Source organism: Pteropus vampyrus, unplaced genomic scaffold (assembly GCF_000151845.1).
Source record: "Pteropus vampyrus isolate Shadow unplaced genomic scaffold, Pvam_2.0 Scaffold126, whole genome shotgun sequence".
In the NCBI taxonomy this organism is placed as follows: domain Eukaryota; kingdom Metazoa; phylum Chordata; class Mammalia; order Chiroptera; family Pteropodidae; genus Pteropus; species Pteropus vampyrus.
The window spans coordinates 3,169,851-3,182,322 of record NW_011888907.1 but is presented as its reverse complement, the minus strand read 5'-3'; the positions used below and the strand labels follow the sequence as shown (position 1 = coordinate 3,182,322).

Sequence of the window (12,472 nt, the reverse complement as noted above, 5' to 3'; positions counted from 1 at the left end):
GCCTAGGTGAGCCTTGGTCTATCTCTAGAAGCTAGTACAGGGCTATCACGCCCCGACACTCTCTCAAAGGTGGGTTTCTGTTCCCAGCATTAAACCCCTCCTGACAGCAGAGGGCCTGCCCATCCCCCTGATCACCATCTGGGTCTTCCCAGTGATTAACTAGGCTCCTGTCCCTGGAGAAAGTGGACATGCCCCAAGGCAGGGTATTTAGAACCTGGTTCCACGTCCACCAAGTGTCCCCACCTGGTCTGATTTTAAAAACACATCAATGGAGACCACGGAAGATGGGTTCCTCTACATTTATTGCAATTGCTAAATGATTAACAACATTCACAACTTCTTAGATAAAAAAAAAAAAAGAAAAAACCCAAAAACTTCCATTTCGTAACATCACAAACATCTTCTAGGTTTTACCAAGGACCAAAAACACTAAACTTCTCTATCTGATTTCCAGTGATGGAAACAAGCCAGAGACAGTAAGCACCCAAAGTAGCGAGTTAGCACTTTCCGGATGCCTGTCGTCCTCACGGGAGAGACCCTGGAACTAGAATGACAGAAAAGACGCTGTGACTTTGACAAGGCCACACACCCGCACACGCACTTGCACGCTCCCTGCAGAGCAGCCTTTGCCGAGACAGCAAGGTGGCACAGAGGGCCAGCACGCACTGGTCCCCGGCTGGCAGCTGGCAGAGGATACACCACCATGTTCCGCCCTGGTGCCCGTAATGTCTCAATGTTGACTCCACAGGAGAAGTGTCACCCGAATGCTCAGAGGACTTTTCAGGCTCAAGAAGTAGGTGTTTCTTTTAACGTTTGCCAAAGGCTCACAGTGTCAGCTCAAAGTGGGATGTCCCCAGGAGGAGGAGTGGCAGGAGGCTGCAGGAACAGGGCTCACACCCTGAGAATTTCTAAAGCATGTTACTTGTGAATAAAAGCAGAGAAAGCTAAGAATGAACACACTAGGACAGAGCTAATATGATGGTCAGAGTGAATATGACAGTCAAAGCTATGCTCAAGAGAGAAAAAGTGCTGAGGGGTGCAGGTCTCGATCAGGCCAATGAGCATGCTGAAGGCCACGGGGTACCAAGGCCCTGTTCTCAGAGTTCCATCCTGTAACCCAACCCACGGCCAACATGGAAGACTGATGGAAGGATCAGAAAAGAAAGGAGCAGAAGATGAACCTCCATAGCTGTGGTTTCCCCACAGCACCCCTGACAGGCTGGTTCGCCTCTGCTGAGGGGCTGCCAGTGTTGCCATGGCCATAAAGATGTGCCAGTTGCCAAAGCAACAGAAGTGACCAGAAGCAGGCAGAGATTTGGGGGCTATAAGCAATGGGAAGAGAGGTGGCACCAGGCAGGTGAGATGCCACAGTGAATGGCAGGACAGACACACAAGACAGAACCAGAGAAACCGAGACTATTGCTGGGAGGTCTGTGCTCTGAGAAAGCAAGGATTTCTTAACAGTCAATAAAAGCAGCTGACACAGTAACTCACTACTGTAGTATCAGCAGGACCAAGTTCTGCAGGTTTTAGCCCATATTTAAAACTTCAACACTGCTGCTTTAAGATGAACAGTTGAGATTCCCACAGCCTGAGAATTTCGCACATAGTTGCAAAGCTCTAGGAAAAGCTGGAAGGGGTGGCAATCATACGCCTCGAAATAGCAAACAGCTGTGGAGCCCACTCCAAGAGGATTCTTTCTGTTCTGTAAAAGGGCCCTAACAAAACAATTTCTACTGCCATACATGCAAAAAATGAAGAATCTTGAAGCGTTTACCCCCACCCTTTCGTAGAAGACTCCATATGTGGTTTAAAAAAATCAAACCGTAGCTTTCTTTCTGGATTCTAAAGAGACATGTAAATTTGGGGGAAGTTTCATCAATGTAGTGATTACTCCCACTGAATACAGCTATGTCGTACTGTTGCTAAGATTTTGTTAAGTCTCTTGGGATGCATTTAAGAGATGAGACTCCATAAATCAGGGGTCCCTAACTCCCAGGCCACAGACCAGTACCAGTTCTGTGGCCTGTTAGGAACTGGGCCACATAGCAGGAGGTGAGAGGTGGGCAAGTGAAGCTTCATCTGTATTTGCAGCCGCTCCCCAGCGCTAGCATCACCGCCTCAGCTCCACCTCAGATCATCAGACATTAGATTCTCATAGGAGCACCAGTCCCTGGTCCCAAAAAGGTCGGGGACCGCTGCCATAAATAACATGTTCAAGGGATCAAGTATTTCCACTTGTTCAAAGAGCTTCAGTGCTCTCACTGACAGGCTGTGGTGCCAGAACACAGATGACATCCCCTTTAAGTTCTGGAAATGAGAAGACACAATAGGTAATGAATTCAGCATCAAGTTTGCTAACAGAGCACTTCTGCAGAGCAATGTGCCGTGAACGGGAAAACTGACCAGTGCTGTTTCTTGAGCACTAAAGGCACTGGGGCTGCCAAGGCAGCACCATCTTCTGAGAGGGAACCAGGAAAGACTTGGAGGGGACTTGCTGCCCAAAGCATTTGGAAGAGGAGGAAAGGCCAAAGCAGGTTGGAAATGGTACATTCTTTTTCCTTTAAGAATAAGAAAAGCCAGCAGAACCTCCGCACCAGAAACTGTAGAGACATTTGTTTTTTGTGTACACACCAAACCGACTCAGGCACTGGCTCCAGGGTGCATCCAGGGCAGAGGTGGCGTTTTTTAGAGTAATTGCTGCTTCAAGGCTTATCTTTATCACCAATGGTTTTCATCTATTCAAGGAGAGAATGATTTTGTTCAAAACCAAGTTGGAAATTTTGGGTGGGGAGAGAAACTAAAAAGAGAGAAAGATGAGGATATTCATAGGCCCAAGGCCCCTTAGAAGAAAAAGGACTTGAAGACCCTCAGAAAAGGAAACGAAGCGGCCGTACTCTGAGGCCAGTTTCCAGGTTGCCCTTACACTTATGAGACGCAAGGCCACTCCTGTGGCTCCCTGGGAGTTCTGCACTGAGGCCCTGCAGGCAGGCCTCGTGCAGCTGTGCTTGGAGAGTGTAGGGACTTGCTTCTTCAGCCAAACCTGGAAGGTGAGAGTGGGGACACATCACATCCAAAGACTCTTTTTGTTTCCCTCACAGAACTTTTTGATGTTTCTTGGTGGTATTTTGATGTCTGGTTTTTGGGGTGTGGGGAATACTGACTTTTCTGGAGGAACGGTCACTGCGTATCAGAATGCCTTAGGCAGGATGCCCGATGTGTCAGCTTGAGCACATACCTATTTGTTGGCCCGTTTGTGTCTGTACATCTGCATCATCCTCTGACGGAACACGTCGAACGTGTCTTCCTTGTGTTCCTGCCCGTCGGCGCCCAATCCCTCCCCTTCTGAGGCCGTTCCCCTAAAGAGCGAAATGGAGAGTTAGCCATACCCGCTCCTGGACCTGGCCACCAGGAATGGCTGAGCAGTCAAAGTGGACAGAGGTATGCAGAATGTACCACAGTGATGGCAAAGGAGAGGGCAAGTGCAGATGCATTTGCACTGGGAACAGGGGCACTCACCTGTGCAGGTGCTCAGAAGCCTGGAAGCCCCCCGCCATAGGTGCTAAGCTCAACTGTAAATAAAATATCTGCTGGCTGTTAATGGGTTTAACCAATTCTGGGCCGGGTTCCACCCTGGCAGGCCTGCGTATGGGTTCCCAGAAAAGGGAAAGTGATTCTTGGTATAACTACTCAGAATCACCACTCAGTTTTTATGACAATAAAAAATGTGGCCAAAATGCCAGAGTCTAAGAAGCCATTTAAATAGTCTGCACAAGCACAGCAAGGAGCCAGTAAATACCTGCCTATGGTAATGTCTGCTTCTCATCTCATCTGAAGATTCCCTTTGCTAAAAAGATAACTGCCAACTTTAAACCATTTCGATGTGAAGGGAACCAAGAATTAGGCTGCAGGTCAACAGACTCAGGACTGAATCCCAAAGCAAGCCTATTCTCCCAGGCAAGCCTCCCCGTCACCCCCTGCCCCGCCCTGAGCTCCTGCGTACATGCCGACAGGCTCCCTGATGCCCTTCCCACAGGAACCCAGGCCGTGGCCCTCCTTCCAGCCCATCTTCTGCAGCATCTGGAACCCCAGGTTTTTGTCAGTCAGCTTCTGCTGGGCGAAGTCAAAGTCCTTGGGTTTCTGAGGAAAGAGCAGAGTGTGGCATGTGGGCTGCAGCAAAGCATCCGGAGTGAGAATCTCCAGCATGGTTTAAAACTGACACTCCTTCATGCTTCCTTGACTCCCCAGTTACTCACGATTAAGCCATGGTTGTCTCCCTGGCTCTTACCCTAGAAGAGATAAAACAACCTAGAGAGGCACTAAGAGTTTAGTGACAAGAAGGGAAGTACACCCTGAGGTATGAAGCAGTGTGTGTGTATATAAGCGTGGGTGCAGGAGTTACTGAATGCAGCTAGAGTTGCTGGGAGGTAAGGGTACCAGGGGTCTCAGTAGGAGGGTGGACTGAAGTCTATCTACAGAGTGTTTAAGGAGGGACGCAGGGACTCAGGGAGGGAGGTGCTTGCTGTTGGCTGGGGCAGATAAAGGTGACAAACAGCAGTGTAGGAGAGACATGCACAGGCAGAACAGGAAAGCCAGAGGAACAATGGACAGTAGCTGCCAGCCTGGGGTAGGGGCCCATCATCATGAAGTGACCTGGAGAACAGAGGAGGTAGAATCTGCCACTGAGATGACAAGGGGGTGCCTGCTATGCCCTTCCAGATCCAGGGAAGAACAACTAAGATGAATGGAGGGTGGTGAAGGCAAGGCAAAGGCTGACCAAGGGTCTTCAAATATCAAGCCCCCACTCCGCTCAGGAAAATGCTTGGTGGGAGCAACTGGAGGAAAAGGGATCAGCTCGGTCTGGACAGATCTCTTAAGTGTTCAATCTGTCTAAGAGTCACTCTGCCCCGTCTTCTTGGGCTTGGTGTGCACGAAGAGCTGCAGGCAAGGCCTCCTTCCTACCTGCAGTCACCCCAAGGGAAAGACCTGCATGCATCTATAGGGCACCTGCTGCACACTGGGTTAACACACATTTCATTTAATCCGCAAGGTATCTCCTATCTGCATGGTAGGTGTGACTGCCATGTTTTACAGATGTACAGAGGCCCAGGAACTACATGCCAAGATTAGGTGGCCAGCCTGACCCTGGCTGCCCCCTCACCAGGCTGTGCCTTCATCCGGGCAACTAGATGGGAACCTGGGTTCTGGCTTAGCTTAAAACCCAGCACACCAGCAGAACCATGAGCTCAGGTGCAGGAATGCCCCTCCTCCTGCTGTAGTTGGGGTCAGAGTGATGCTTCATCTGATGTGGTACACTCAGAATGGGTCTGACTCATTGGGAGCCGCAACACGGGCTTTACACACCACCTGACACCAGCAGAGACCTCCTGGCTCCCCACTCACCTCCCTGACTTCTAGGGACCTACAATGCCTCCATGTGTCCCAGGTGACTTCGCCTGGCCATGTGGAATTCACCTCCATTTCTTTAAGTAACCTGCTCCCCACAGGGGCTTCCTAGTTTAGCCAATGGCAGCTCCATCCTCCTGCCTAGGCCGACAACCCTGGACTCCTGGCTTTTGCTGTTCTACACCCAATCTATCTGAGAGTCCCACCAGGTCCATCTTCTCCAGTCCTATCCTTGGCTCTGCCTGGCCCCCAAGCCACAGGCTTCTCTCAACACAGCAACCACAGTGGCCATATCATCCGTCCAAACTCCACCATGGAACCCCAAGGGCCTCCCCCAGAGAAGGGCTACAGTGCTGACATCTGTGTATAGGCTTACATGACCTGGGTCCTAGCTGCCTCTCCTTCACCTCCCCACCTTCATCACTCCACTAGAGCCCAAAGAGTTTCCTGCTGACCTGTAACCACCCTGGGGCCTCTCCCAAGCTCTCACTGATCACCATACAAATATCACCTTTCAGAGACTTTCCCTGGCCTTCCTGCTTAAATGGTACCCCAACCCCGCCTTATTCCCTGTCCCCCATTGACCTGCTTCATTGTACCCACAGCACCCCCTCATGACTTAGTCATGCACATTTTGGCTCTGCTTGATGCTGCCTCAGGGTGGGCACATGGGGCGTGATGCATAGAAAGTGCCAACCAGTCAATTAACACACACGTTCTGCTTAATGTTTTAACCACAATTATAATCCACTTAATTAAAACTCCTTGAGGGCTGAGACATTATCATGTTCATCTCTCCATTCCATTGCACATATCAGACTCCAACTATCTGTTAAATAGACCACTTTGTACAAAGCTAAATAGTTTTCAGAAGTCCTTGGAGAGAAAAGGTGTTTGTTGTATTTTGTATATTAACACACAGTCTGATGTATGAGCACAACTTAATTATAAGCCAGTGTCCTTTGAGATACTGACAAATTCCAACTGACTATATTACACGAGGACTTGCAAATGGTCACACTCACCTTCTTTTTGGACACAGGACGACCCCGAGGCCTGTCATAGGCGATGCGAACTGGTTCGTGAACTGGAAGACAAAATATAAATATATATACACATATACACACACACACACACGCAGACACACACAAACATACACACACCCCTATGTGCTCTTTCCCCACGTGACTAAAACAGAAAATGAGTTTTGGCTAATTGCCCCTCTGCTGACAGAAAGTGGCTACGACACACACAAGGCCAGCTGCTTGGCCTGGCTCCTCTTAGGAACCATGTGACTACCAAGCACACTGAACACGTGGGCTCAACTGAAGACTCCTTGCCGTGAGACTCCTTAAACATAGGATGCCTACATTTATGATGAAATTCCCAATGTGTGCATCACATTCCATGACTGCAGGAATACACTTTGCTTCAGAAACGAATATGTTCAATGCTATGCCCTCCAATGTCTCTGCAATTATCCCACTGATAAAGAATTAAAGTCCACATAGAACTTTCCATCAAAAACAACCATGCTTCTCATACAAAACTCTGAATCACATTATTGTTGTTATTATCTATGATGGACAGATGAGCTGATTTTGTCTCATCAACCAAAGAACTGAGAGCTTCTAAAACAGGATTCCACTTTCCCCCATGCAGGACATACTTGAGCATTCTGATGTGCAACCACCATCGGCAGTAAGCTCTGAAGATCAAGAGTTTGGTAGAATAGTTAGCAATCCATTGTGACACCAACGTTTCCAAACACAAACCATGGGACTGATTTATTAGTGAGAAACTATACTGACACTGCTGGGTGTGAATGTGACAGTCTCAATTACGTAGAACACCCAGGTGACATGGTTCGCCGCCACCACTTCACATGCAGGTATCACAGTATCAGCCCCACAGAGCATGGCCCAGGCTGTGCAAACACCTGGGTGGGCAGGGGGCACAAGGAATAACCTGGGCCATGACCAGCCCATTAAAAGGCCACACACAATATGATTCCACCTACTGAGATTAAAAAAGGCAGAACCATGAGGCCAGAAAACAGTCAGTGGTTGCAGGGGCCAGGTAGGAGAGGGGACTGTAGAAGGACACAGAGACACTTTCTGGGGACAGGTTCTAGCTCCACTGTACTGGTAGGTTCATGACTATACATATTTGCCAAAACTCCTTGAACTATCCACTTGAAAGTGGTGCATTTTATTGCTGGTAAACTGTACCTTAAGAACCCTGACCCTCCCCACAGGAGGGATCATGGAGCACACAGCTCCCGCTAACAGCTGCCAGAGACCTTCCCCGACCCTGTCCCATGACCTCCTGCCTCATCTTCACTTAGCAGGTATCACTACCCCAGGTCTTCTTTGGCTCAAAAGTCTAGGCATTCCCCAAGGTTATGAGCAGGAAATGGCTAATATGATCTGGGCCCATCCCTTCCACAGCCAGGGCTTCCCTGCTGGAATCTGAGCAATGGAAATCCCAAGCAGCATGTGGGGCACTAGAAACCACAGACTATGCAGCAGCATCACCTCAGAATGTCAATGGTAGACCAACTGGAAATGAGTTTCACATGAACATTTGGAGTGGTATGCAAAACCATTAGGACTGTTTTAGGTTAAAAATAGAAGACCAAAGAATCCCACGTTGAGTGGGCCCTGGGAAGACTGGGAGGTAATGTCCAGGTCGGCAGTGGAGTCAGAGGTAGGAAGGGTGACAGGGGCCAGCTGGTTATCTTGCAGTGGAGCCTGGGCTGAGGGCCAGTAAATTCTTCAGGTCAGGCAATGTCTCTATAACCAAGTACTCCACCTCAGGTGCTTAACAGTGTGGCATGGTGTGCCGACCCACTGGCACTCACCTTTGGGCTCCTGGATGAGACACAGCCTCTTGGGAGCCGGAATCATGCCAACCTTCAATGACTTACTGCTGACCCTCTTCCGGGGGAAGCAGGCTCCCAAGGAGGCCTGTGACAGGGTAGGCACGCCAGCTGAGCTATCTTCGGCTGCCTCACTTGGGAGGCCATCGGCGGGAGGGCTGTCCTCGGAGCCTTCAGACTTGGGAACCCCTCCTGCTGGCATGGATGGCCCTCCGGGAGCATGGTCCTCCTCAACCCCCTCTTCATCCTCATCCTCCTCATCCTCCTCATCCTCTTCCTCCTCAGGCATCACTTCTAGGCTCTCCAGCTCAGCCTCCTGAGGGGGCTCATCCTCAAACTCTCCTTCTCCTTCCACAGGCTCTAGGTCACTTTCACTGGCGTGCAGGTTCAGTGAAGATGATGTAAAACAAATTGATGGGCACAGTTCAAATACTTTCTTTCGATAGAATTTGAAAGCTGAGCTATTTTGGTCATGTAGAAACCTGGGATAAAGATGATATACACTGGTTAATCAGAAGGTCTTCTGATTATTCTTATTTGCTGAAATTGTCCAGATGGACCTGATGAAGCTGGGGGTGGGACAAAAGAGCAAATAACCTGACCTCTTTCTACCAGCTATGGCTGATGGTGCAGCTTCAAAATGAGAAAGTTTGAGGTGCCAGAATGTCAGGCCCAACTGCTTTTTGGAAGAGGGAGGTGGAGGAACAAGGTATGCAGGGACGACCATGGACCATGCTGGAATGAGCTTAAACACTGCAGCCCAGAGGTCTGACCTGGCCTCACTCACCCTCTTCTAGTGATGTCACTGGCCCTCTGGGCCTCTGTCTGCTGTGACTCTTGGGTCCCTCTCACACTCCCAGGTATGAGATGAAGGAAGCATGTCACCCCAGCACCTTCTGCCTCATGTCCTGCAGAGAAGCTGCTTAAACATGGTGATGATAAAGCCTCTCTGTGCCTCTGAGTCTGAGGGCCACCTTGACCTGTAGCCACAGCTGGGGGCTGCAAATGGTGTGGAAAACCAAAACACGCCTGAAGACACAGAATACACTTACAACAAAAGAAAGACAGCCCTTGTCCTTGGACAGGATAACTCAACCTCACAAAGATGTTAATTCTCCTCTTATTAATGTAGTAATGTCAAAAAGTATCCCAATAAAAGCACTATTTGTTTCTGGATCTGGACAAGATAAAGCTAACGTTCACGCATAAGACCCACCAGATATTACAAGGTGTGTGAAGTCTCTACAGTTAAAACAGCATGGTACTGGTCCATGGACGAATGGACAGACAGACCAAGAGAAAGGCCAGAAACACTATCTGATGAAGGTGGCCTCTCAAACCACTGTGAAAGAGGCAATCTTTTCAACAAATGGTGTTGGGACAACTGGACAGCTTTTAAGAAAAATATTTAAATTGGATCATTACTGCATCCTCTACTCCTGAATAACCCCACACAGATCAGGGATCTAAATGTAAAAAATAAGCCATAAAAGTTCTGAAAGTACGTAAATATGGGGAGAGTATAGGGAGATTTTTTCTATGACTCAGTATACAGGTGCAGTAAAAAAATTGTGAAATCTGCATACATGAAACACTTCTGCACTGTAGAACATCTCATATGCAAAGTAAAAGATAAATATCAAAATAAAAAGGAAATATAAATAACAACATTATAGATAAAAGCACTTAAAAATCAAGAAAGAAAAAGTAATAGTGGAAAGGGTTAAGAACTTCTACCCTCCAGACACTTGGAACAAGACGACTAGTTACAGACTGGAAGAAAAGGTCTGAAAATCACACATCTGATAAAGGACTTGTACCAAGAACATATAATGAACTCTCACAATTTATTACTAAGTAAATAAACAAACCAATCAAAAAATGGGCCAAAGATATATGACCCAATTAAAAAATAGGCCAAAGATCTGGACTGACATTTCACTAAAGAAATGTGGAAAGCACATAAGCACAATGGAAGATGCTAAGCACCATCAATCTTCAAGGAAATGAGAACCACAATGGGATAGCCCCTCTCCATCTTCATACTGGGACATTAAAAAGATGGACACTAGCACATGCTAGAACTCTAGTTCAAGCTGCTGAAAATGCAAAATGGTACAGCCACTTGGAAAGGCAGTTTGGCAGTTTTCTCAAAAGTTAAAATGTGGATCTACCATGAGAACCAGTCTTTCTCCTCCTTAGTATTCATCTGAGAGAAACAAAAGGTGTCCACAGAAGTACTTGTACACAAATGATCACAGCAGCTTTATCTGTAATATTTTCAAAATAAAAAGACCTCGAATGCCATCAACAGGGAATGCGTGAGTAACTGGTCCAGCTATACAGTGGTCCCACTTCTCTGAGTTTACCTTTTGTAATTTTTAGTTTATAACCATGCAAATTTATACTTATTTTAAAAATTAAAGACAAAAATAAAGCCCTAAAACTTAATTTTTCAACAGAAACAAATGAACCTGACTGTATATCAAACCGATGACATAGCCACACACACAAAATGAATCAACTCAAAAGACTACTAAGCACATCAGAGGTATTTTCTTCCAAGAAAAATAAAAACACAAAGGCATCTTGGCCTTTATAAAACAGGCATGCTGCCAGGTTTAGTGAGTTTTAAACTATTTAATGAGTGCTGGGGAAGAGAGTGCATCACCCCACCTGTTGTTGCTGTAGGGTTCTTGCTGTGTGTAAGAAGGGGACAGCATACTTTGAGGAACACTGCTCAGAAAAAGTTGCACAGAGGGTGAGGAATAACCCCAAGCCAAGTGCACAGGATAATGCAGAGTTTTCTTGCAAACTTTAGTTTTCATGGGGGAAAGAAAAGGACTGATGAAACGCTCCTGGCTGCCCTGCACTGAGCTATCTGCCTCGCCTGGCCCTGCCAGGGTGACGGCCTGCACACCATGGGCAGTCCTACTCTAAGGCCTGCAGAGGGTAGCCCCTGAGTTCGGCAGGCCTGTAAAAGCAGAACCAGGCTGAGTGTGCCTACAAGGTCATCAGTGCTCCAGGCAGCTGGTCTGGGTCTCTGAGGAAGCAGAAGGCACCCCAAGTGCAGTGCCCACTCAAGGTCCCAAACAAGCTAAAAGAGTACAATCACCAGTGGGTCTCAAAAATGCTCTAGGAAATGTGAAGTTTTTAAACTGTATTCTTTATTAGTCTAAAGCATGACTCTGTAGCATGTTGGGAGCAGGGTGAGGGTCCAGAGACTCAGCAGGCTCTAAGACACAATGTACACAGCATTCAAACCCACTTGCTCCCCAAATACTCCCCAACTGCTTTGAGGGGAGCCTCGCAGGGTTACAATAACCCTGAAGGAAGAGAACCTATGCCCCAGAGGCAGGGCTGCTTCCAGGCTGTGTGGTGTTGAATCTGAGCAACGGTGAGGGTAATGGTGCCTCTCCCACCACGAAGGTGCCAGGTTGTCACTGTGTGGAAATGCTTGTTGTCCACACCTGGATCAGGGACCACCATCATTCCACGAGCAGTGAATTCTCATCAGCCTATAGTAGCCAATGTGACCAGGAGGCAGTGCCCTCCTCTCCTTCAGGCTCTTGGGCAAAGATGTACTCTGACCCTCTTCCCACTCCTGTTCTGCCTCTGCTCAGGTCCTGGGAACACTGTCCCTTTGCCCAAGGAGCTATCTCCACCGCACCGCCATCCCCCAGAACAGGCGCTTCTCTCTCACAGCCCTGAGCTCAGCAGAAGTGAAGTTATGACTTATCCTGGTGTGACCGCCAAGGCAGGAATGCGTCTGCCAGGCTATCCAGTGGCCTCTCAGGACACTTGTGGGGCAAACAACTCAAATCAGAAGGGTGTGATGGGTACATACCACAGGTCAGGGTTGTCGGTGCTGTTTTCTATGCTGAACTGTTCAATCTCTGGTCCCACCTGAGCAACAAATTTGGCCAGTTTTTCTGCAGTCTCCATTGTCTTTGTGTCAACTACAAAACAAAGCAACTGTCACTTGTCAGTTCTGAGCTGCCACTTACCGTGTGGACATCACGGGGCTGTAGAAACTGATTACAAAGAAAGCTCCTCATTTCCCCCTCTACATCTGTGCCTTTGCCATGTTACTCTGTAGCTATGTTCAGCAGAAATGGACTGCCCTCTCCCCTGAACTGGGGCTGATCCCGGGACTCCTGCTGGCCAACAGATGTGGCAGAAGTG

At 48.1% G+C, this 12,472-nt stretch overlaps 1 protein-coding gene across 13 annotated transcripts in view; it reads right to left on the bottom strand.

Annotated features, from left to right (window-relative positions):
* Window positions 1-284: 284 nt before the first annotated feature.
* Window positions 285-12,472, bottom strand: part of SUGP2 (SURP and G-patch domain containing 2) — a 24,123-nt gene continuing 11,935 nt past the window's right edge. For 5 of the 13 annotated variants that reach the window (XM_011366732.2, XM_023534531.1, XM_011366733.2 and 2 more), the window contains exons 6-10: window positions 12,135-12,246; window positions 8,270-8,769; window positions 6,432-6,493; window positions 4,004-4,140; window positions 285-3,359 (exon numbers count right to left, since the gene is read on the bottom strand). In XM_011366732.2, coding sequence (XP_011365034.1) covers window positions 3,239-3,359; window positions 4,004-4,140; window positions 6,432-6,493; window positions 8,270-8,769; window positions 12,135-12,246 — 932 coding nt within the window. In that variant the 3' untranslated portion in view covers window positions 285-3,238. The remainder of the gene's footprint in view (window positions 3,360-4,003; window positions 4,141-6,431; window positions 6,494-8,269; window positions 8,770-12,134; window positions 12,247-12,472) is intronic. The other 8 variants (XR_002781988.1, XR_002781987.1, XR_896274.2 and 5 more) reach the window with 8 other exon arrangements.